At 42.5% G+C, this 24,865-nt stretch overlaps 1 protein-coding gene across 4 annotated transcripts in view; it reads left to right on the top strand.

The window, feature by feature from the left end:
* Positions 1–24,865, top strand: part of LOC141937644 (ephrin type-B receptor 5) — an 85,799-nt gene that overhangs the window by 16,806 nt on the left and 44,128 nt on the right. For all 4 annotated transcript variants that reach the window (XM_074855660.1, XM_074855640.1, XM_074855650.1 and 1 more), the window contains 3 exons: positions 750–968; positions 11,374–11,438; positions 15,829–16,525. In XM_074855660.1, the coding sequence (XP_074711761.1) occupies positions 875–968; positions 11,374–11,438; positions 15,829–16,525 (856 nt within the window). In that variant the 5' untranslated portion in view covers positions 750–874. The remainder of the gene's footprint in view (positions 1–749; positions 969–11,373; positions 11,439–15,828; positions 16,526–24,865) is intronic.

Below are 24,865 nucleotides of genomic sequence, written 5' to 3'. Positions count from 1 at the left end.
TGAAATAAGTCTTTATATCAGGTTCTTAATGGTGGTGGTGGAGTTTTGTTTGGTTTTGCTTGGATTTTTTCCCATTTAAGATAATAAATTTGGACTTGTGTGCTTTTCCTGGCTGTAACCTGGCAGGCTCCGTATTTGACCTTAAATATCACAATGTTTAGTTCTTCACCTACAACATATTAGTGGGAAAAATACTGTCCATCTTCAATAGTGTTGGACAGTCATATGCTTAAAGGGACAAATGAAATGCAAATCTGAAATGCTTGCTGACGCAAGTGTGTCAGCAGTGTAGATTTGTGTTGTCAAAAACGGTGAAAACTCTCCTGTCATAGCCACTGCCCTGCAGAGTCCTTAAAAGGCAAAGTGTAAATTATAAGAGACAGAATTTGGAAAGCATACAGGGGTAATGGAATGGACATCGTCCAAGAGACATTGTCATAGATGCAAAGGGTGAGGCTTTAAGTAAGAATACAGCCTATATTGTAGGACAGATTAACATTGATCTGGGAACACCACTCTTAGTGATGCCATGAATGTCTCAAAATCTGTGTGTACTGTCAGTGTACAAAACAACTGGGACTGAAATGTTGAGGTGGGACGTGTGGGTATATGGTAAATACTGGGTCTGTGATACTCTTTTTCACCTGTATCTTGAAAGTAGTAAATGATGGAGTGGATGTGTAGAAACTGCCAGTTCTTTATTATTGTGACCTGATTTCTGTGTCTACCTTCTGTTTTTTCTTAACCAGTATTCCTGTGTGAAGGCCTCTGTGCTTTGATTGGAAAGATATTAAAATACCCCAAGAAATCTTTGGCCTTTTCAAGGTAGTGGTGTGTGGCTTTTTGGAGATGGTGCTATCTACAGAGAATCTTCATGGATTCTAATGCTGGCATCAGTGCAAGAAGAGTGGCGGGAATGGGTTGGCTCTGGATGGTCTGCTTCTTTCATCTAGTCACCTCGCTAGAAGGTAAGAACAGATTTTATATAATTCAACAATTTAAGTTTCTCTAGAGAAAAAAAAGGTGTGCTCTCTGGTATGCTTATCCTAGTCCAGATAAGCATTGAGCACGTGTCTTTCTTTGATGGTTGATCACTATCTCATGAGATGTAAAAAGATATTAGTATTGTTTCTAGTGGGACAGGCAAACCTTCTTATGAAGGACCATTAATGAACATTTCTACTAGCTATCTTGGAAGTGACAGTCTGAAAGAATAATTTTTTTGCCCCAGGAATAAGCTCTTTGTTTATGCTTTGCATGTATTTGATTCTTGTGTTCCTGTTCTTGCACCATGTTTGTTTTATGAAACATGGTTTCATAAAACATGGTTTTATGATGTGTATGTTGTTCTACAAGGCAGCATCCACTGGGCTGAAATCAGAAATTTTTGTCTCTGTCGTCTGAACAACTTGCCTCATGTAATAGATACGGAGAAAATATTTTGCTTTAACAAGAAGAGGCAGTTCGTGTTCAGCCAGCAGAGGAGAGGAGGGAGAGATCAGTGAAGACAGCACAGAGCAAAGGTGGACAGGAGAAAAGAGAGGCCAAGAAAATGGGAGAAGAAAGAACAGATGGTAGGAGGGAGGGTGATGGGAACAGGAGATGAGATGAGATAAGAACTATGGGAGAGAGTTAGAGAGGGACAGAGGTATTGTAAATAATCCTCTTGTTTGTTCCAAGAAATATCCTTGCAGCTACGTGTGCTCAATGAACTGCACTGCTTTGTGATGAATGTTCATCTCTTGCATATGTGAAAGCCTCTGCAAAAGGATGGGAGGGAGAGAGGGAATCAGAGGGAGACAAGGAAGGAAAAACCTAGAGTAAGGGAAAGGAGAATAGTGTGAGATCTAAGAAAAAGAGGATGGAGATTGCAAAGAAAAAACTACTGTTTTTTTCTTGCTAATAAAGAGGAAAGCTTGTTAAAGCATTCCTGCTCTTACTAGGAGGGGAATGGAATGGGAGGAAGTTCAGGGAGGAAATAACTGATGTAAAATTATAACACAAATTCTTAAATGTCTGCAACTATTAATTGCTGATTTAAAAATGATTTTACAAAGTAATGTTATTCCTTAGTGTAACTGATAGAGGAACTGAGATGGAAAAGGGACAGAAAATGTCCATTCTCTGCAAATCTGAAGTAACTCAGTGATGCCTATAGGATTTGACATTTTTGGATTTCAGTGATTGGAATTTAGAAAACACTGTGTGATACAGCTTCACAGATCACATGGTTGAATTGCCTGGATTAAAATAGGACAGTAAAATTCTGCCTATGGAGATGAAGCAGTAAAGGTGCCCATGAGCTGAATTTCAACTCTCAATTCAGTCAGGGGTGTCAGCACCTTTCATTATGACTGTACTACATGGTCCTAGGATTGCACTCCAAAGGTAATTTGCATCTCAGAGGTAAGTATTTTTGTTGTGGCAAAAGGCAGAGAAGAATTATGCATTAGGAGAAGGGAAGTCTGGTGATAACTATGTAGAATGCTTTGCTTTACTACAGAGTTATCCATCAGGAAGAAAAAAGGCCCATGGCCATTTTGTTGACTCATTATTGTATATAGCAGAAACTTGAACTTCAGTTTTCAGATTTAAGTTGAAAAATATAGGGAACATCCACTTTGGTCCTTAGTTTTTGTAAGGTTTCTTAGAAGGTTTAGATGGTGTCTAAAATACGTCTCACCTCTAACTGAAGAGGACTGACTGAGTGGGAAAATCAATGAAGGTAATCTTTCTTCCAAGTGTTTCTCAGGCATTTGAGTTAGATTTAAACAGGCTCAATGTAAATTGCTTTTTGTCTCAAACTAAGCTTTGAAATTTTCTAAAAGGGGAAAACCAATTTTGATAAAACCTTAATGTAAGTTGTTAAGAAAAGAAGGAGAAGCTGTAGGGAGTGGAAGAAAAATAACCAAAGTATTCAAACCACCTTTCTAGGCATTATGAAAAGAGCAAATACTTTTTATGCAGAATGCTTTTCAGATATAAGGAAAGCAGCACCCTTTTACAGGACCTAACGGGACCTTAAACCCCTTCATGAATCAGAAGTAAAGAAGTTCTTATAAGCAACTGAAGATGTTTTTGTTGTTATTGTTGTTGTTTTTAATGCATAAAAATGAATCATTAGGCTGAACTTACTTGATACAAATCTAGTATTTGGACACACTGATTTCACTAGGAATGAGCATGTTGATCAAAAATTTTCCAGGCATGATTTTTAGACTAGAAAAAAAACTGCACGGGAAACATGACGGAAAACTGTTTTGCAAACAGAAGATATTTGTAAACTTACTATTTTAGCTTTATAAAAGGAAACAAGATTGCACAAAAGTTTTCATTAAGATTGAATTTCCCACGATTATGGCTCTGCACATTTTTGAGGTTTTAGTTTGGGGACCATTATTTTTGTGCTATATGCTGGCTGAAAAAATAGATTTTTTCCTTTTTTTCAAAAATATGTAAAGAAATACACAGAAATTTTATTTCTGTGAGTATCTATACATGTATGTAATTATTGTCTACAATTTATCATTTAACATTTTTGTAGGTTAACCCTTCTGATTGTAAAAGTTGGTGAAGCACAGAATTTAAGAATGCCTGATGGGCTATAGTAAAAATAGCTGAGAGCAAGTGATAACTTGCTAATGAAATAGCTCTTACAAGAGCACAGAGTTAAATTTTCTGTGGAATATTGGTTTTGTTTTGACTGAGTTATAAATGTTTACAGCTGTAAACACAAGTTCATTTTGCAGAACTCATTAAATATGTTCCAAAGGAATGATGTGTTCTGCATGTGAGTGACTGCATTTATTTTACAACAAACTCTCCAGCCTGCAGAATGGCTGGACAACCTTTCTAAATATCTTCTGGAAATTCAAGGTTGTATTCAAGAAGTACTGATTGCTCAAATTGGCTTGTTTTTGAAGTGAAGGAAAACTATGCTTTCCTCAAAGGTAATCTTCAGAGTAAAAAATACCATTGCCTTTTGTTTTATTATATACAAAGAAAAGTTTAAATGGATGTTATTTTACTTCGGGGGGGGGGGGGGGAAGTAAAATTAACTTTTTACTTCGTTTGCTTGTGATTCACACAGGTTATTAAAATCCCAGCAAAGATTTCCCGTTATGTTCTTTCCTGACACTTTGCCACATGCCTGGAAAGCCCAGGGCAGAGGAATCTTCTGTTGTAGACATTCAGAAGGTGAATAGGACTGCTGGATGTACAGCTTGTTTGTAAGGGGAGGGGTGTCTGGGTTATCCCATTGGTCAGGCTTAGCAGCTCCACTTGATTTGTTTTCTCCCCTAATAGATTCCCAGGTGTGTACCATAGCCCTGTGTTGAAACTGTTCACAAGCTGCAGGCTACCTCTTGCTGCTTGGAGGCCAGTAGAGGCTATTCATGCTGCAGCTAAGACTGTTTATATTCAAAGCTAATTAAAGCTTCAAAGAAAAGAACTGTACTCTTGTAATATACAGTATCTGGGACTTCAATTTATGCTTCAGTGAAACCAGACCCAAGATCACTTTTTAATGTTTATGAAAAAAAAAAGCAGGAAAACATAGATAAACTTTAAAAATCACACTGTCATATGAAGTAGCCGGTTTGATGGCAGTGGCAGTTGGGTAAGTTCTAGACTCAATAGTGGGTGTTTGCAGAATGAATCTGTTAAACTCTGGAAGAATGCATATTATATCAAATTACTAGGAAAGTTGTAGGTAATAATTTAATTTGATTGCATATGCAAAGTTGAAACTAAGCATTTAAAGTCCTTTTTTTAATTTCCTGATATCTGCATTTCCCAACATCAGCAGAGGAATTAGTGCAACATGCTAATCCTGACAGTTTCCCTAGAGCTTTAACAAAAGGATAGGGCAGGTAAAGGGAAAACGACACAGTCATTCATAAAGTTTAAAACCTGTGCTACCTTGCAAATAGTTGTGTATTTCCAAATCTTAGACCATTTGGCTGTTACCTTTCACAGATGGTGCATAACTCCTGACTGGGGTCTGAGAATTCCTCCATGTGGATCACAACCTTGTTCTGATAGTATCAGCATTTTGCTCTGACATAGCAAGTAGTCAGAAAATATTATACTTCATGGAAGTCACTAAATACATATCTCATTGGCTTCAGATAGCTTCTTCTATTAATTGCCAATACAGAAGTAATACAGGAACATTCATGGCAAGAATGACTTCACAATATAGATTTATCCAAAAAAAAAGGTCAAACTCATTTGTCTCATATAGGTTGGTTTTGTATATATTCTTTTATATTAGGAGGCATATTTTATAACTCTGTAGCTTGTTTTTTCATGTTAAGTCATAGCTGAACTGTAAAAAAGACAGACTTTGTTAAAAAACAACAGCAATCTTTGTATTGAGTAGTAAGTGGGAATTTTTGGCTATTTTTGTTTGGTTTTTTACTTGTTTCATCAACTCATTCTTGAAAAATAAGTACTTGTTGCAGTTGCATATGTCACTAGCCATTGATATATTATTTACTTCACTACAATAGCTGTTTAGTTTTGGAAGAAGTTCTAGTATATTTAAGGTTTCCCAAAGGTTTCACTGTATTGTGTCTCCAAGTGATAGCCCCCATATATAAATATATTTGTTCAGTTGCATGATAGAAGGCTCCTCACCCCACACTCAAAGGAGCACAGAGGAACAATGACAGGCAGGGGAACCCAAATAACCTAACGGAGAAATAAGCACCCTGACCCAGCTTCTCCCAGGGCTATCACAGGAGTGTGATCAGCCCACTGAGAGGGAATGAAACTCGTTAAGATAAATCAATGGAAGTGCTCTCTGGAACACCTTGTAGAGTGAGGGGGATTACTGCCAACAGGTGTATGGGATTTATTATGGGATGAAGGGAAGATCATTTGGGGCTTCTGCAAAACTTACCGTGGGTTGTTCAGAAGAGGAACCAAAGGTGGGGAAAGGGAGAGATTAAGTGGTTTTGAGGAGGATCAGGTGTGAGAAAATAGAGATAAGGGGCCAATCATGTGTAAACAGGCTGTTGGTCAGTACGTGTGCAGGCCTTGACCTGCACCTGATCACCACAGTCTATCCTATCTTCTTATTAAATTCAATTTTTCACTAGTTACCTGGGTGAGGGGGCTTTTATTTTGTGTGTGTGGACATTTAAATGCCAGCAAATGGATTTGAACCAAAGATCATAGGGGCCCATGTGTCAGTGCTGCCAGTACCTGAAGAGCCTGGGGTGGATGAAAATCAAATGCCAGGAACCCAAGTTGGACCATGGGTCATAGGATCTGTGCATCTGTGGTACCAGCAACTGGAGTGAGTGAATTCATATGAGTGAGTCTGTGATCTCTAGCAAATACCAAGCCAGACTATCTGATTAGTAGAGTAAGTGATTTGGGAAGCCAAGGAGACACCATAGAGTATGGGGGATGAATGAGATGCCTGTTTTTATGTGTGTGTCCCTGTGACCGAGACAGCTGGAGGAGCTATCTTCTGAGGGGCTCAAGAGGTCCAGGCCAATTATTGGGGAGACCATAAGTTCTGGGGGTTCTTTGAGAGTCCTGTCTGTATACTGTGTATCTCTGCAACCGGAGACAAGACGATCCAAAGGCCAGCTGCTGCGTAGACTGATGTCTAAGGCCAGTTACTAGAGGAGTCTGTAGTGTGTGTGCCTCTCCATGTGTTTGTATGTGTAAGTGGGGTTCTGTGGAGTGGGGCAGCACTACAGCAACTGGCAGTGAGCCTTGGGGGCTCACATGTTCAAGTGCCAGCAACCTAAGAGAATGAGAATCCAGGACAAGCTACTGGGTGGACTGCATGCCTAAAACCAGTTAGCAGAGGGTCCATAGTGTGCCTGTGTCTGTGTGTGAAGGGATGTAAAAGTGAGTGAAGGGATGTAAAAGTGAGTGGGGGTGTCTGAATACCAGGCATAGGACTGGGGCTGCAAGCTTCAGGTGCTTATATGTACAGGTGCCAGCAAATGGGGAGACGACAGATCCAGAGGTCAGCTACTGGAGACTGAATGTTTAAGGACAGTTATTGCAGGGATCCATACTGTGTATAAATACGTATGTATTTCCCACTAACAGACCTTCATCCTGACCAGCCAGAAAGGGGAGCAGGATGAGGCCGTTGGTGGTGCTTTCTCTGTTTGCATGACTGGTGAGTGTTTCTGTATGTGTTGATCTTCGTGGCTGGCCATTTGTATATGTGCCGTGTGTGTTTGTGTGTGTGCCTATTGGGAATGCCCACTCAACCTTGTTATTGATTGGACGTGGGGACATGGAGGTGCAGCAGCCTTGCTTATGTGAGGCTGCTGGATTTGGCAACCCCTAACAATAGTTTTGCACAAGCCCAGAGAACACTTTCTCTTTCCAGCCCTCTCTAAGAGAGCATTCACGGTCTTCCTACTGGTTCGTGTTCAAGGCATGATCATACAAGGCAGAATAAGTCCAGTAATATTTAAGTTCTTTTCAAGAAGTCTGTTAAGCCAGAGAGCTTTGCTGCTTGGGGCATGGTGCTGCATAGCAAAGCAAACTCTCTGATTGTTACCTTCTACCCTAGTGCCCTTTGCCTTATCTACCAATGTACATGTACATTTGGTTATATTCAGAATTAAACTGGATAAGGCCTTGAGCTGTACTGTAATTTAGCCTGGTCTTGAGAGGGGTGTTGATCAAGATGACCTCTATACCTCCCTTCCAGCTTGATTCATTTTGTGATTCTATGGTCTGGTCATTCTTAGCACCAGCTTCTCATCCCACAGGTAAAGCGATTCTTTCACTGCCTTCTCAGGATCAGTTTTCTTCTCAGTGGCTATAGTTTGCCTAGACTTGTGTTGTAGAATTCCCTTGTGCACCACTCTACTATTAAGACACTGAGGACAAGTGTTCTTCAATCCAGAAAGCTGTTAGGCGATCTCTGTCTTCATGAAGGTTGTCAGAGGGTCAGTCATCCTTGGGTGAATTGTCATCCTCCCTTGCATCAGGGGAACATTTTTGCCTGTAACACAAGCACTAAAGTGTCTTGCTTGAAAGTATAGGCTAACCAAAATCTGAAAATCATTAACATGCCTATTCTGAGCAGCCTGATCTGTAATAACTTCCAACCTCTGCCCAGTTGGTCTTGATGTTGAAATTATAGTACAGTGCAGCCCAAGAGATTGGTTTGTGGCATAAGTATTGACTGGTACTAGCATAAGTGTTAGGGATTTTTTTTCACCCTTTCTGGCCTGCAAGAACAGAGGACGCTGAACTGAGAGTGTAGTTAATTCTGAATTTTGTTTTAGGAAGAGTGTAATGAATCCATTTGACTCTGCTATAAAAGATGATGGGTTCTTTTAGTTTAGGGAAGAGAAATAGAGGAGAATCTCTCATCAGCTATTTTTCTCTTCTTTGAACTAAAGTAAGAGTCTTAATAAGAAATTGGAATCTCAGTCTTCAAAAATAAGATTAAAGCAGGAGTCAAAGAAGAATTGTCTTTCATGTGTTTAAAAGCCTCCAGATTGCTCAGATACCTTGATTATTCCTCATTTTTAACCCAAAGTGAAATATTTTGTTGATACTCTGAGGTCACCTGAGTAAGTGTGGTCTCTAGAAGCATCATGGACTGTTCTGGGCCCGTATCTGATCTGATCTTGCACGACCCTTGATTTTGAGCAAGATAGGAAGCTATTTTTCTTCCAGGTTGGTTGGTAAATTCAGCCAAGCAGATCATTGCTATCTGCGCTGAAGAGCAGCAGAATACTAATGTGGCCCAATACACTGAGGGAATGCTGCATCAGTACTAATAAAGTGGCAGAGTAAAGGCTTATACCTATACACTGTTACGTAGTCATTCATACTGTTAAATTATTAGCACAGGTTAATACCCACATTATCATGGGTTTGGCCCATGCCAACTAACCTGCTCCTAAACAGTGCCTAGGCATAAGTCAGAGGTTAGGATGAGAGATGGTTCGGATGCAACCATGCACTTCTGTGGTGTTGAAGTTTTTAGCCACGTGAACCATACTCCTCAGAGAGCAGTCTAACAGCCTGTTAGATTTATAAGTGTACATGCAGCTAGTGTGACTGAGGATCTGATTCAAGGCATAGAGGCAGTAGGAAAGGGAGAAAAAGAAGAAAGTTAACGAGGGACTTTTGACCATAGGTCACCAAGTGAGATTTATGCACACAACATTCTTGTGTACTTTTCTTATTTTCCTAATGCTTCCTGACTTAAAATACTCACTGTGACAGGGACAGTTCTGTCTGCTTTAGGCTGCCTGTATCTGTTCAACTGTGAAATATTCATGTGCTTGATGAAGATTACCTTGCTCACTGATGAGAAACTGTCTGGAGAATATGCTTCCTCCTCATTGTGGCAGAGCCCAGGCTGCTGAGCAAGACTTCTCTATTTTCTCTCTTCTTCTTTCCTTTCTCACTTTTTATCTGGCTTTCCATGCCCTGATTAACTTTTCTCTATTTTATTTTCTCCTAGAGTTTCCACGGGCTAGTTGCATTATACTTTGATAAATGGGAGACTCAGACCCAATTAGAAAAAAAGTTCTTTCTTTGCGGAAAATTACCTTGTATATTATTCCAGCATATCAAAGCCATGTTTGGGAACCCTGTTACAAAGTACTGACATGACAGAGTGAAACCCCTGTGCCAGACTATGCAATTGACCAGTAATGTGCATGGGGGAATGCCAAATCCCTCTGCTGCCAGGACAGCCTAAGGGAAGACTAAGCCTCAAGGAGGCATAGGCCTTTCACAGATGTTTTGCCACTCAGAGGAGCCATCTGAGCTGAGCTATCCTTGAGTTCTGAGCTGCTCAGCATTTCCTGAGGTCTGTTAGGGAATTTTAATGGGATTGTGCTTCAGCTGTAACCTGTAGCTCTTTCCAGTTCCAGCAAGCCAGACCAGATATTTTGCACTGCTTTTGAAGCAAGGAACTGCATCAGCTCCTCAGGAAGGTATAAGACATATATGATTTCGTGTAGGAATGTAGGGAACATCAGTTTGGGGACATCAGTGAAGCCTGAGGTCTGGATAAACTTGCTTCCTTGATCGGGTCTGCTTTAGGACAAGTCTGGTCTTTCCTTTCTGCTGATTAATGTGGAGTGAATCCCGAGGAGTACTGATAGGGATAGTGAAGTCAGCAGTCTATAATTTGGAAATATGAACTACTGAGGATCTCCTATGTAAAACATAGGACAATCATATCGTTAAACCTTTGCAAGGGGAATAGTGAATCCTGTTTGTAAATAAACTGGATGTTGCTGTTGGGTTTTGGCTTTTTCTGTTTGTTTTTTGGGTTCTTTTTTAAACAAAGCAACAAGATAGAAAAATGAAAATTAAAATAAGCAAACAAAAGAGATTGACTTTCCAGAATTTAAGAAAAAGCGGTTGATTTGTACAGTATGAATCAACACATGTAAATACCTATTTGACAGAGTCTTTTTCTTCCCCTATGTCCTCACTATAAATGTACACGGAAAAATGGACATGCTTGCATACCAGTAACTTCCAGGGTGGTCTCAGACCTTAACATTCACTTCTGGAGAATACTCTGTATATAACTTGCACTGTGACAATCTCTACTGTATTTCTTTGTACCTGAACAGAGAATAACATCCTCAAGAGCAGTGAAGTCTAGTACCTGTCTCCAATGGTAGATTCAGTAACAGTGGAGATGCAGACTAGTTGTGGGAATAAACTAGGCCTGTGAAGTTCTGCATGAACCCTACTCCTGAGCAGTATAATGCAAGAGACTATTTAATACTGATTTTCTGATAAAACTTGGATTCGTACATAGGCTAATGCCCAGCTCCAGTACAAAGTGAATCCATTACAGGATCAAATGGGTCATCATCCTAAACTCCCACAGAAATTTGTTCCAGACCTGGAAATAAAAGTGTCTTGGCCTTATGTCCACATTTACACCTGCAAATAAAATGGGAAACCATGGTCCTGAGGAGACTGGCATGCATTCATGTAACTTATGTCTCTGTCCCACCCTTTCCTTTCAAAAAAAAGGGTGGCTGCATCTGTACTGCTTATTATGATAACTCTGCTCCATGCTGTCAGTGTGTTTACATTTTGCCTGGGAAAGTTTTTGTCTGGCCAGAATATTGCCAAGCAACTTGCTAACCATGAGTTAGCATGATTATGTGCCCAGTGCCTCTGCCCCTGCTTAATTTACTACTATGGATGTAGCCTATCATATTCAATCTCAAAACATGAATGTATATTCTGGGTGTGTGGAAGCCCTCTACAAGACATGTTTTTGGGGTTTTTTTTTTCAGAGGCAATCTTGTGAGGGACAGATGAGATTTTAGCCTGACTTGGAAAAGCACAAGATAGGTTTTTTTTTAACTTGTTTTATTAAAATATAAACAGAAATACTTCTGGATACAACTGGAGAGACCTCAGAGATTGGCTGGACCACCCACCCTTCTGATGGGGTAAGCATTTCCCTTGTCCTCTTCTTGACCACACCTCTGCTGGGGAGGCATGCATGCATCTGATGAAGAAAGGGAAACTGGATCCAATGATATTTGTTTTATGGATTTTCTACATATGAACAATTTGCACACGGTATTTTGTGCAAAGCCAGACTGTTAAGAGAGGAGGATACTGGGTGGAATACTATTGCCTTACCCTCTTCCTTCCACCCTACTTCAGAAATACTCATGAGGTGTCCATCCATCCCTCCACATGAATAGAATAGAATAGGAATAGAATATTTCAGACAGAAAGGACCTACAATGATCATCTAGTACAACTGCCTGATTATTTCACAGCTGACCAAAAGTTAAAGCATGTTAAGGGCATTGTCCAAATGTCTCTTCAACACTGACAGACGTGGGCGATCGACCACCTCTCTAGGAAGCGTGTTCCAGTGTTTGACTGCCCTCTTGGTAATGTTTTCTAATGTCAAGTCTGAAGCTCCCCTGATGCAGCTTTGAACCATTCCTACACATCCTATCACTGGATGCCGGGGAGAAGAGATTAGCACTTCCCTGTCCACATCCCCTGCTCAGGAAGCTGCAGAGAGCAATAACGTCGCCCTCAGCCTCCTTTTCTCCAAACTAGACAAGCCCAGAGTCCGTAGCCGCTCCCCATAGGACATTTTTTCCAGCCCTTCACCAGCTTTGTTGCCCTCCTCTGGATGCGTTCAGGGACCTTCACATCCTTCTGAAATTGTGAGGCCCAGAACTGCACCCAGCACTCAAGGTGAGGCCACACCAACGCTGAGTCACCTCTTTGACCAGCTGGTTTTGCTGTGTTTGACGCACCCCAGGATGCAGTTTGCCCTCTTGGCTGCCAGGGCACACTGCTGACATTGAGCACCCCCAGATCCCTTGATTGAGCCTGCTGCAGACCAGCACCCCCAGATCCCTTTCTGCAGGGCTACTCTCCAGTGATTCCTCTCCCAGTTTATACTTATGCCTGGTGTTACTCCGTCGTAGATGCAAAATCCAGCATTTTGACTTGTTAAAATTTATGCCATTGATGATTGCCCAATGTTCCAGTCTATCTAGATCCCTCTGCAAGGCCCCTTGTCCCTCAACAGAGTCAAACCACTTCCCAGTTTGGTATCATCAGAGAACTTGCTAACAGTGCATTCAACTCCTGCATCCAGATCACTGATAAAAATATTAAACAGAACTAGCCCTAGAATTGATCCCTGAGGAACAGCGCTGGTAACTGATCACCAGCCAGATGTAGCCCTATTCACCACAACCCTTTGAGCACTGCTGTCCAGCCAGTTCTTCACCCAGTGCACCATGTACCTGGTCGTCCCACAGCTGGACAATTTGTCCAGAAGGGTGTTGTGAGGGACAGTATCAATGACCTTACTAAAATCCAGAAAAATCTACATCCACCTCCTTCCCTTCATCCATTAGGCAGGTGACCTTATCATAGAAGGATATCAAATTAGTCAGACAGGACTTTCCCTTTGTGAACCCCTGTGCCTGATGATTGCATTGTTCTTTAAATGCCTTTCAGTAGTACCCAGTATAAGTTTCTCCATAATTTTTCCAGGAAGTGAGGTTAGACTAACGGGCCTGTAGTTCCCTGGGTCTTCCTTCATGCCCTTTTCATAGATTGGAGTAACACTGGCTAACTTCCTCAGACTCCCAAGACCTTTGGTAGGTGATTGAGAGGGGTCCTGACATAACATCCAGTATTCTGGGATGAATCCCATCAGGCCCCATGGACTTGTGAACATTCAGCTGATAGAGCTGGTCCCTGTTTTCAGTGTCCACAAATAGAAAATCACTGTTTCTGCATTCGTCCTCCAACTCAGGACTGGGCAGACCAAGGTCTACCTCTGTTAGTAAAGACAGAGGCAAAAAAAAGCATTGAATGCCTCTGCTTTTTCTTTATTCCTATAAGTCAGGGACCGTATTGAAGAAGTATTGGTCGGATGTTTTCTTTAGGCCTCCTCTTGCTGTTAATGTACTTAAAAAAGCCTTTCTTGTTATCTGTCACAACACTGTCCAGTTTCAACTCTAATTGAGTTTGGCCTTTCATAGCTCCTCCCTGCATGTGTGAACCACAGCTCTGTAATCTTCCTGCAAAGCCTGACCAGAGATCATACAATTTCTTTTCCCTCTTGAGCTTTGCGAGGAGTTTCCTGTTCAACCAAGATGGTCTTCTGCCCAACTTGGTTGACTTCCAACGTGCTGGAATTGCCTGCTCCTGTGCTTCTGAAAGGAGGTTCTTAAAAACTGATGGACACTCATGGACTCCTAAGCCCTCAAAAGCAGATTCCCAGGGCACACTGCTAAGTTGCTCCCTGAATAGCTTAAAGTTTGCTCTCTTGAAATCCAGGGTAGAAACTCTGCTTTCTTTTTTTCTCATTACACCGAAAACTTTAAACTCAACCATTTCGTGATCACTGTGACCAAGACAGCCACCTGCCATCACATCTCCCACAAGTCCTTTTCTATTCACAAACAGCAAGTCTTAAGAGGGCGTCTTTCCTACTTGTCTCACTGATGACTTGTGACAAGAAGTTTTCTTCCCCAAACCAAGTATTTCCCAGACTTGCTCATCACAGTATGGTATTCCCAGTTGATATCTGGGAAGTTGAGATCTCCCATAAGGACAAGAGCTACTGATCCAGATATTTCTTGCAATTGCCTATAGAATAACTCATCAGTGCTAACATCCTGGCTGGGCGATCAGTAGTAGACACTACAACAACTCTGTTGTTTTTCATCCCCCTAATCCTCACCCAGGGCCTCCCAACCACATCATTGCTAACTGTGAGGGCTGTACAATCAAACCTCTCCCTTATGTCCAGTGCAGCTCCTCTACCTCCCCTGCCCTGTCTGTCCCTTCTGAACAGCCTCTAGTCCTACATCCCAGCACTCCCAACTGTGGGACTCATTCCACCAAGTGTCACTAATACCAGTGACATCATAGCTCTGGGAACTGACCAACGCTTCCAACTCATCCTGTTTTTTTCTCATGCTGCATGTGTTGATGTACAAGCATTTCAGATATGCTCCTGAGCCCTCCATGCTCCCAGGAGCAGCATAAATCTTCCCACTAGCATTGCCATCCTCAGGCAATGCCATGCTAACCCTTGGCTTACCTTCGGCTCTCCTGTTGGTATTCCCTTACTCCATCAATTTTAGATTAAAGCCCTCTCAATCAGTCCCTCCAGTTTACAAGCAAAGACGTGTTTCCCCCATCAGGACCCATGGATCCTGTCAGGCCCCAGTATACTTTGTGCCTCAAAGACACTTCCATGATTATAAAACCAGAAGTTTTGGTGGAGGCACCAGTGCTGAAGCCAGGTATTGATATCTCAGGACTGCCTGTTTCTTCCAAAGTGCCTCCCCATTACTGGGAGGATTGAGGAAAACGGTACCTGGTTTTTTGGTCAACCTTAGGCTTTTTGTTGCAATATCATTAGCACCCACATGAAAGAACAGGAGTGGGTAATAGTCTGAAGGCTGTACTAAACTCTTCCATCATCTGGTGACATCCCTAATCCGGGCCTCAGGGAGGCAGAAGACTTCCCTGAAAAGATGGTCCAGTCTCCAAATGGGTGCTTTTATTTTGCACAGGAAGGAGTCAGCAGTGTCCATAACTTGCTTTTGTTTCTCCTCAACACTGGTCTTAATGTAGGTCTTGTTACAAGGAGATGGTCGATCTGACCTTGTCAAGAGTGCTTGCGCAGGTTCCTTCTCTTCTATCTCATTATATGCTTCCTCTGTCATACCCAAGGCCTCGTACCTATTCTGTAAAGCTGGATGAGAGGGTAAGGAGGGGATTCTCTTACAGCTTTGTGCAGTAACCTGCTTCCACCCCTCCCTATCCCTCCCTTGTGCCTTCCTCCTGGCACAAAACAGATACTGGACCTGCCCCTGCAGTGGCCATTCTGAATTGTTTTGTGTGCATCGGAGATGGCAGAGCACAGCTCCAACTGGGATAAAGGGACTTGCTTTAATGTTTTCTCCAAAAAACTGTCTTTTTTCTCTGTCTCATTTGTTTGTGTTGTGTGTCTTGTCTCTGGAGATGAGAGATGGGGAAATAAGAGGGAAGTGTGACTCTCTGATTTTAAGATTCTTTATGCCATGTGAGAGGTTTGCATGAATTATGTGTTCTGTCACAACAGTTCTTTCCTGCAAGCTTTAACAGCTCTTCTTTACACGGTCATACTTCATCCTGTCCAGAGTGCTGTGCTGCTCATGTCAAGTCTTGTCATAGACATGGCAAGGAGGAGGGAGGGGAAGAAGAAGGCCTGTCCTGTATTCTTGGTGCAGTTGAACACTGAATCCATATTTTTTTTACTATTTCTTCTTCCTTTTCTTTCCCATGTATCCATTATAGTGGGATGAGGTAAGTGTCCTGGATGACAAGAAGCGCCTGATCCGAACCTTTGAAGTCTGTAACGTGGCTGAACCAGGTCAGAATAACTGGTTGCGTACTCACTTCATAGAGCGACACGGAGCCCACCGCGTCCATGTCCGCGTCCGTTTCTCAGTGAGAGATTGTTCCAGCATGCGTGCTGTGGCTTCTTCTTGCAAGGAGACTTTCACACTCTACTACCACCAGTCAGAAGCTGATACAGCCTCTCAGGAACTGCCAGAGTGGCGTGAGGGCCCCTGGACCAAAGTGGATACTATTGCAGCTGATGAAAGCTTTTCCCAGGTGGACAGCACTGGGAAGGTGGTAAAGATGAATGTTAAAGTACGTAGCTTTGGGCCACTCACCAAGCATGGCTTCTACCTGGCCTTCCAGGACTCAGGAGCCTGCATGTCCCTGGTGGCAGTCCAAGTCTACTTCTACAAGTGCCCAGCTGTGGTTAAAGGATTTGCCTCTTTCCCGGAAACTTTTGCTGGAGGGGAGAGGACCTCACTGGTGGAGTCACCAGGTAAATGTGTACCAAATGCTGAAGAGACAAGCATGACTGGGTCTCCAGGTGTTCGCTTGCACTGCAATGGAGAAGGGGAGTGGATGGTGGCCATTGGACGATGCACCTGCAAGGCTGGCTACCAGCCCGTTGATGAGGAACGAGCCTGCCAAGGTGAGAAACCCTTTTTCCCCACCCCTTAGGCAACCACTTCTTTGTTGGTTCTCTGTATTAGTAGTATTTGGCATTTGCCAAAAGTTCACAGAGCTAGGAGATTAAATCGCTTCTCACAGAGAATATTTACTAGCGGCCTCTTCTGACACTTAGCACTCCAGACTGGGGTTGGAATGACCATTTCTTGGTGCTAAGAACATGGCTGGAAATTCCATTCAGGATTTAGTTCAAGCTGCCATCAGAGACAGCCTATTAGGCTACATATACAAAATTAGGAAGAGTTGTAACTAGCCATTTAGTAGTTCCACTTCTTTACCAAGAGGCAACAGCATTAGAGGCGAAGTGCCACATGGAGCAGAGCTGAGCCCAGACTTAGTACACTCTACTGTCCTAACTAGTTTGGGCCCTTTTGCTAGTGCTATTGGAACCAGTGATAAAAAAAAGAAAGTGGAAATGACAGCAGCCTGGACAGAGAACATGCAGCAGGGATCTAGGAGCCTGGCTTAGTAAGAGAAAACAGTCATAATGGTATTATCATTACCTTGAATGTGCTCTCTGCCCTGGGGCCCATGGTATTTTCTGTGAAATGCTGGTAGGAGGAAGTAGAATATATCACCTAGTAATGGTATTGGAACAATCTGGCCAGGCCTGAACACCCAGTCTAATGTCATGACTGTCTTCCTATGTCAAGCTTAAGACAGCCCATTAGATCAAACTGCTTATGTTGGTTATATAATTCTGCGTATAATGTTATTCTGGTGCTTCCTTGGTTTTAATATTCATCTACTCAAGATATCCTAGCATTGTAAAATGTTGCTGCACCACACTTAGTACTCTAAAAAATAAATGTAATGTGGAACCCAGTTTTGGCTGCAGACACAATTTTAAAGTTGTATTGTAATTTATTCAAATAAGAGTTTGACTGGGACACTGGACAGGCTGGAGCAATGGGCTGATGCCAACTGGAGGAGTTTCACTAAGGCCAAATGCCGGATTCTGCACTTCGGCCACAACAACCCCCAGCAGTGCTACAGGCTTGGGGAGGAGTGGCTGGAGAGCTGCCAGTCAGAGAGGGACCTGGGGGGGGTTGACTGACAGCCAGCTGAACATGAGCCAGCAGTGTGCCCAGGTGGCCAAGAAGGCCAATGGCATCCTGGCTTATATCAGCACTAGCATGGCCAGCAGGGACAGGGAAGGGATCTTACCCCTGTACTCGGCACTGGTGAGGCCGCACCTCGATTACTGTGTTCAGTTTTGGGCCCCTCACTCCAAAAAGGCCATTGAATGACTCGAGCGTGTCCGGAGAAGGGCAATGAAGCTGGTGCAGGGTCTGGAGCACAGGTCTGATGGGGAGCGGCTGAGGGAACTGTCGGGGTTCAGTCTGGAGAAGAGGAGGCTGGGGGGAGACCTCATGGCCCTCTACAACTCCCTGAAAGGAGGGTGCAGAGAGGTGGGATGAGTCTCTTTAACCAAGGAACAAGTGACAGGACAAGAGGTAATGGCCTCAAGTTGCACCAGGGAAGGTTTAGACTGGATATTAGGAAGTATTTCTTACCAGAAGGGGTTGTGAGGCATTGGAATGGGCTGCCCAGGGCAGTGGTGGAGTCCCCATCCCTGGAGGTGTTTAAGAGTCGGGTTGACATAGCACTTAGAGATATGGTATAGTTGGGAACTGTCAGTGTTAGGTTAATGGTTGGACTAGATGATCTTCAAAGTCTTTTCCAACCTAAATGATTCTGTGATTCTGTGACTGAGAGTACAAATATTCTGGTTAATACCAAGTGCAAATGTAATGGATGGTAAATGGTTGTAAATATGTTATCTTAAATTCCTGTTTTATTAAGTGATTGGGATAATGAAAAAGAACTTTTTTAAAATACAGTTCATTGTGCTGGAGACTTACAATGCAATTAAAATTGGTAAGTGGCTTTTATTTGTTTAAGCATTTAGAATGATTAAAATTTGTGTGCCTTTTTATATCTTGCTCATCCTGAAAGAGATGTAACTACATTCGTATAATGCTGGTCCTGAGACAGAAAGCTCGGATGGACATAGAGCAGCTCTGTGTGGCACTTAGCTTTGTTGTCTGCATGACTAGTTCACAGTCCGGGTAAACTGCCAGTCAATAATTTAGTATCAGATAGTAGTCTTAAGCACTCAAAAAATAGGGAAATTAGGCTTGGCAAAAAAACCAGGGATTTTTTTTTTTAAATCTATCTTCCCTTTTTTGTACCATTCAATGAAAGCTGATACTTCCTTGCAGCCCCATTATCACAGAAGCTGGGGATAGATGAAAATGGTAACTATTTTAAGGAGTAACTGAAATAATGATAGTCTATCAAACTGCAAAACACCATTCCCGTCCTCTACTTCCTGAGATTCCATGAGCAGCCAAAGACAACTAAATAATGAACTTTAATGTTAGAAGGTATTTTTTCTCCTCATGTTTCTTGTAAACTCCTCTGGCTTAATCACCATTCTTGATTTCTTCTCCTGCTAAGAGTATGTTGCTGGCCTGTCTGGATGGAGCCACATTCAGCTGGTGTAGGTTGTCCCCTTGCTTGGTGTTCCTTTGCATGGACTCCTTTCCAGGACTTCTCCTCTGTATGTTCTTCCTTCCTAAGAACAGAAGTACACTGTGATACAGAGTTGCTACAGTGTTCTATATGAAGTACAAAACAAAAGCAGTAGCCCAGGAACAGATTTCTACTGATGATTCTGCAGAGCTCTTCTTAATAAGTCTGAAGAATGAACCACAGATAGGAAGGAGAAGCAAGTTTCCTTTTTATACTTTAGTAGAAGAGTGTGTGGGCATTGCCTTCCCCCTCACCGTATGGAAGCCTTTGGAGTCCTTCCTGGACCAGCTGTTACCTCTTTATTTAGAACAAAAGAATCTGACAAGAACCATTCTGAGCAGATAGATAGAAAACCCTTTTTCTTTCATGCCCCCTACCATGAGTTAAGATACTTTCTTTTATTAGTTTCATAAGACTGCCTGTTGTTTCTTACTATATGTCCAGTTTCTCCAACTAAATAGAATGTGAAACAACATACTTTAGTATGCCCTCTAGGTGATGTGGGATGTGATGTGTGTGGGAATCACTTTTGACTTATCCAAGTAGACTTTTTCTCATGCCAAACAGTCAGAATCACACACACAGAGAATTGTCTAGGTTGGAAAAGACCTTGAAGATCATCTAGTCCAACCATTAGCTTGACATTGACAGTTCTCAACTACACCATATCCCTAAGTGCTATGTCAAACCAGCTCTTAAATACCTCCAGGGATGGGGACTCCACCACCTCCCTGGGCAGCCCATTCCAAGGAAAGGAGAATGGCAGTTTACAGAGGAAAAAGGAAGGATGGGACCTTAGGTCCTTTTCTTTCTGTAGATGTATACACACAGGGTGCCTTGCCTTGCAAGGCTTCTTGCAACTCTAAGTGTTCTTCCACATAGAAGGCCAGAAACAGAAAGTTCTGGGTGATTAGGCCATCCTAGGCTACTGGTTCCCAGAATTCTGGACTGATTGGCTGTTCTCCAAAATCTTCTCTCAGATCAACAGATTCATTACTGAAAACAGTTGTTCCTAGATTCCATCCCCACAAACCATTTTACAATATAATGCATTTCTTGAGATTAACTGCCCACTGCTTATCATTGCCTTTTAGCTAAAAGTCACATGGGATTTAAGTTACCAGATGCTTTTGAAAATAGTACTTAGAATTCATGGTGAAGACATTTTAAAAAATATTTCAAAAATGACAGTGTGGAGAAAAAAAGAGAAGAGACATGACTGCTTGATAAAGTGCTAAGCTGACTTCCAAATGAAGAAGTAAGGTCAGTTCTTTGCTTGAAAAATCACTGAAATAGAACTATTAATTTATTAATACAGAGTTTATATTTTTTTTCTTTCAAGTCCAAATACAAATGATTCCAAGTCAGTTCTGCAAATCAGGTTCCATGTCTGTTTTTCTACTCAGTCCCATAGCAGTGTCCAGTATGATGTTTGTCCCACATCACTGAAAATGTGTCATTACTGTATCAGTATACCCCAACATCTGCAATTACCCGCCATCTACCCAGCCACTGTTTCTGTAGCACAGAGGACTGACTCTTCTCCCTTTATCCAGCTTTGATGTCTGAGAGAGAGAAGATCACAGGACTGTAGGAGAAAAACATAGATGGAACCATATTTGAAAAGGGATAGAGTGGAGGGAGCTATTTCAGTCATGAGACTGGGGGCAGGTCTTTGCATCCTGTTGAGGTCCCCTTGTTGGACTTGGGCCGCTGATCTCCTTGTTGGCGGTCATAGTGTATTGGATTTATGTGGCAAGGTTCTGGTAGTGGTGGGGTCTGACGGGGTGGCCTCTGTAGCAAGAGGGTGCTTTTTGGTGTTTTTCAAGTAGCTTGCTGCTTTTCCTATATCCAGTTGTTGCTCTCTACTCATATTTCATTCTTCCCTTGCCCAAATCTTTCCTCTTGTTTTGCCTTTTTTTCTTCACACAGCCCATTCCCTGGCAGTCTTCCCAATATATAACTAGCTAGTAATTGCTTCAGCTCCATCTCTTTTACCTAAAAAACCCCTTACTCAGCTGATCTCCTTATCAACAGTTCAGCAGAAAACATTTCTTAGTCACTTCATTTATTTTATTTCAGTTGATTTGATGGTCTCCTTTTCAATTTAAAAAGCCCAAAAGCCACCCTCTTCTCTCATTTCTTTCATTTTCCACTATCTCTTCCCCACCTTAACAGTTGTAGAAACTATGAAACTAGATCAACTTAGGGCCCTTTTGCTTCACCATGCCTTGCTTCTAAGTCTGTCTGGCTGATCCCACCTTATTCAGAACAAGATGCAAGATACACAGTAAGAGTCACTGTGAAATAGCCTGCCACGGTGGAAAGATACTTCTATCTCTGTAAGCTAGTCACAGGCTTATTTCTGGGGGAAAAATAAAAGTGTTTCATCTAAAAGTTACTTAGATTTTTCTTTTCTAGTGTGTCTTCTACATGCTAGTTATGCCATCTTTCTTGCATTATAAGAGAGTAATGTCTCAATCATATTTCTACAATATTATAGATTATTAAATCCTTTCCATCATCCTGCCCTCTGTAACTGCCAAAGTCCATCCCTCTTTCTAGTTGATTCAGTTTAGGGCTTATTCTAGCAGTGCCTCCCATTATCTAGTTAAAGTAAGTGGCATGGCCCATACCAGTTATCTTCTCTTTTAAACTCCATGATGATTCTGCTTTGCCTAGAGTCATTCTCATTTGAGGCACTCTGTAGCTCTGCACATCCAGTTTTCCCTAGGCCTCAAATTCAGCTATGTCCATTCGTCACGCCCAGTTTGATTCCAGTTCCAGCTTTGAGACTCCGTTTGTTTTCAATACTCTCACATCTTGTATTCATTCTTGCTGTCCCACAGTACACCTGGGAGCAGAACTCCCATATAAGAAACAGATCACTTGTCTCAGTTGAAGAAGAGAGCAATTTTATGCTCTTCTAAATTTCTTCCTGTGTCCCAGCTCAATTCCAGATCATATCTGGGTACAAAAAGTCAGTGTCATCTGTATCACGTTCCCTAAAAACACTGCTGGAGGTACATAAAGCTCTGCTGAAGTTTCCAACTGTCCTTGGTCCCTCTCATCTTGCTGTATTTGGTTTTGCTCTCAGATTTCCTCTCTGCCCTTATTGTCCAAATGAGCTTTTCAATGGCTCTTTCTTAACTTCTCTGGTTCTTGGTCTGTCCCTTCCCCATTTTCATTTTCTTCATCGCCCCCCCCGCCCCCCATGATTCCAGCACTTTTCTCTGCTGGTTTTGGTATTTGTAATTGTTAGAAGTCTGTCAGAAACTGCTCCTCTGGCCTCCCAGATGGAATTTGTCTCCAGTGAGCAGCCAGGCAAATACAGGCAACACAGGGGCAGGTGTTTATGGGGAAACTGAGGAAAATTGGGTCAATGTCTCTGAGATGAGCTGTGCCCAGCTGAACTGTTGTGGCATTCGGACAGTGTGCCAGGATATGAAAAATGACTGAGACAAGCTGAGAGAAAAGCGCTTGCGCACTCTGAACTTGGCCTTCTCCTTCCATAGTAACCTTGACATGATGGGAACTGACGGCTTGCTCTGCCCCCTGAGGTGTTAGTGCTGCAACCCTCTGTCCATGCATTGGATATTGTGAATCAGTGAGAGCTAAATCTGTGTTTTCCTGGAAAGTACTCATGCCTGGGGGATGATCAAGTCGTATTATCCCAGTGACAAGGCCTGTGGCTTAACTGGTGTTGGTGTTTTCTGTGAAGTTGTTCTGCAGGCACACAGTAGAGCTGTTTCAGGAGAAGCTGCTCTTGTTCAGGCTTTCTCTGGGATGGTCCTGAAACAGTAATGTTCACTAAAGCAAAACTTGGTAGTCCTAGTGATGATGGGCTTGCTTCAGCTTGGGTATTTGTATGACTGTCCCCAGTGAGCACAGTAGTCAACTGCAGAGTTGTAGGACCACAGCAAGTGTACTGCAGTATGAAAGGAATGTAAGGTTCATGAAAACTGAAAAATCTCATGGTGTGAAAAAAGGGGTCCTTCAGAAACAAATGAGAGATGGATTCTGTCTGTGTGTGGGAAGACAGCCCTAGGCTCACTGTAACTGCTGGAATAAAAGGAAGTGGCTTTTGCCTATTTAGATTGCCAGGGGATTTTTTTCTCTTTCCTCCCGACTTGACCTTTAATATACTATTTATAGAGTCACTGGACTGAGGCACTGCCAGGAAAAGCTCCATGTCATGGGAACAATTATTATTGCCATCTGTGGGCTAAAGTCCTGAGTGCAGTGAGCTAGCATATCTTAGGCAATTTTAGAAAGGTAGAAAGGTGCTTGTGGTGCAAGCAGCTGCATGACTGGGTGCAGAGGCAGGGGTCAGGGTTTAAGTAGAAGCAGAAGGTGTGTGATAGCTGCAGTCTTTGCCTGTGTAGGCCAGTTAGTGTCTACTGTAGTCAGTCCAGTCTTATTGGCCAAAATTGCAAATGTAAAATATAAATAACTATGAATTTTAGGTCATAGTTTGTCTTTTTTTTTTTTTTTTCCAACTGTCTTCATTAGGAGGGTGGGGGAGATGCAAATCATACTTAATTGCTGAAAATCAGCTTTGCTTGTGGGATGCTGTATGATTTCATTTTACCATTTTTCTTCTGGAAGTAGAAATAGCCAGGGGCAGAATGAGCATTTCAAAGCATGAGCCTTTCTCATCTGCCATCCCTTCTAGAAATACCAATGTGAGATTATAGGTTTATGTAGTCATTAATTTTTTTCACTAGACAATACAAAAATAATCACTGTGGAGAGATATTTCCTCCTAAGTTGCTCTGAATTCCACTCCATGGTTTTTCAGCTGCCATTACTGTAGTATGAGTTGAACTGGGCAGGTGAGCCTCTTCCTTATTGCTTTTCTTTACACTTTGTCTCCTTTAAACTCCTTAGGTTCCTCCCTCAGGGGACCTGCTGATCCTATTCTGATTTCACTTCTGAACATCTGAAATGAGATGTAGCCTAGTATCAAGAACTTTCCATTCATTGTTCCCTATCCACTCACAATCACGTATGTAGTGAAAGATCTGGCAGTGGGGCAGCCAAGACCACAGGGATCTATCCACACATTTTAATTTCCATATGTTTAAGGGAAATCACAGAATAGCTGAACTTGGAAGAGATTTCTGGAGGACATCTTCTCAAAGCTGCCCTGCTCAAGCAGGGTCACCGTGAGCAGGTTGCCCACAACCACGTCCAGAACACTTTTGAATTTCTCCAAGGAGGGAGATTTCCCAACCCCTCTGGGTAGCCTGTTCCAGTGCTTGGTCAGCCTCAAGGTAGAAGGTGTTTCCTTGTGTTCAGGGGAACCTCCTGCATTTCAGTTTGTGCCTGCAACCTCAGGGCCTGTCAGTGGGCACCACTGAAAAGAGCCTGTCTCTGCCCTCTTTGCATACTCCCTTCAAGTATTTGTGCACATTGATGAGATTCCTGCAAGCCTTCTCTTCTCCAGGCTGAACAGTGCCAGGTCTCCCAGCCTCTCCTCCTGTGACAGATGCTCCAGTCCCTTAATCATCTTTGTGGCCCTTTGCTGGATTCTCTTCAGTATGTCCACGTCTGTCTTGTACTGGGGAGCCCAGAACTGGACACAGGATTCCAGGTGTGGCCTCACCAGAGCTGAGTAGAGGGGAGGGATCACCTCCCTCCACCTGCTAGCAACATTCCTCCTAATGCAGCCCAGGATAGCATTAGGCTTTTTTGCAAGAAGCTGTCTCCTGTTCAACTTGGTGTCCACCAGGTTTCCCAGGATGCTTTCTGCAAAGCTGCT

This window comes from Strix uralensis, chromosome 2, assembly GCF_047716275.1.
Source record: "Strix uralensis isolate ZFMK-TIS-50842 chromosome 2, bStrUra1, whole genome shotgun sequence".
NCBI classification, from domain to species: Eukaryota; Metazoa; Chordata; class Aves; order Strigiformes; family Strigidae; genus Strix; species Strix uralensis.
Note: the sequence above shows the minus strand (reverse complement) of the source record. Positions and strands in the feature narration are given on the sequence as shown.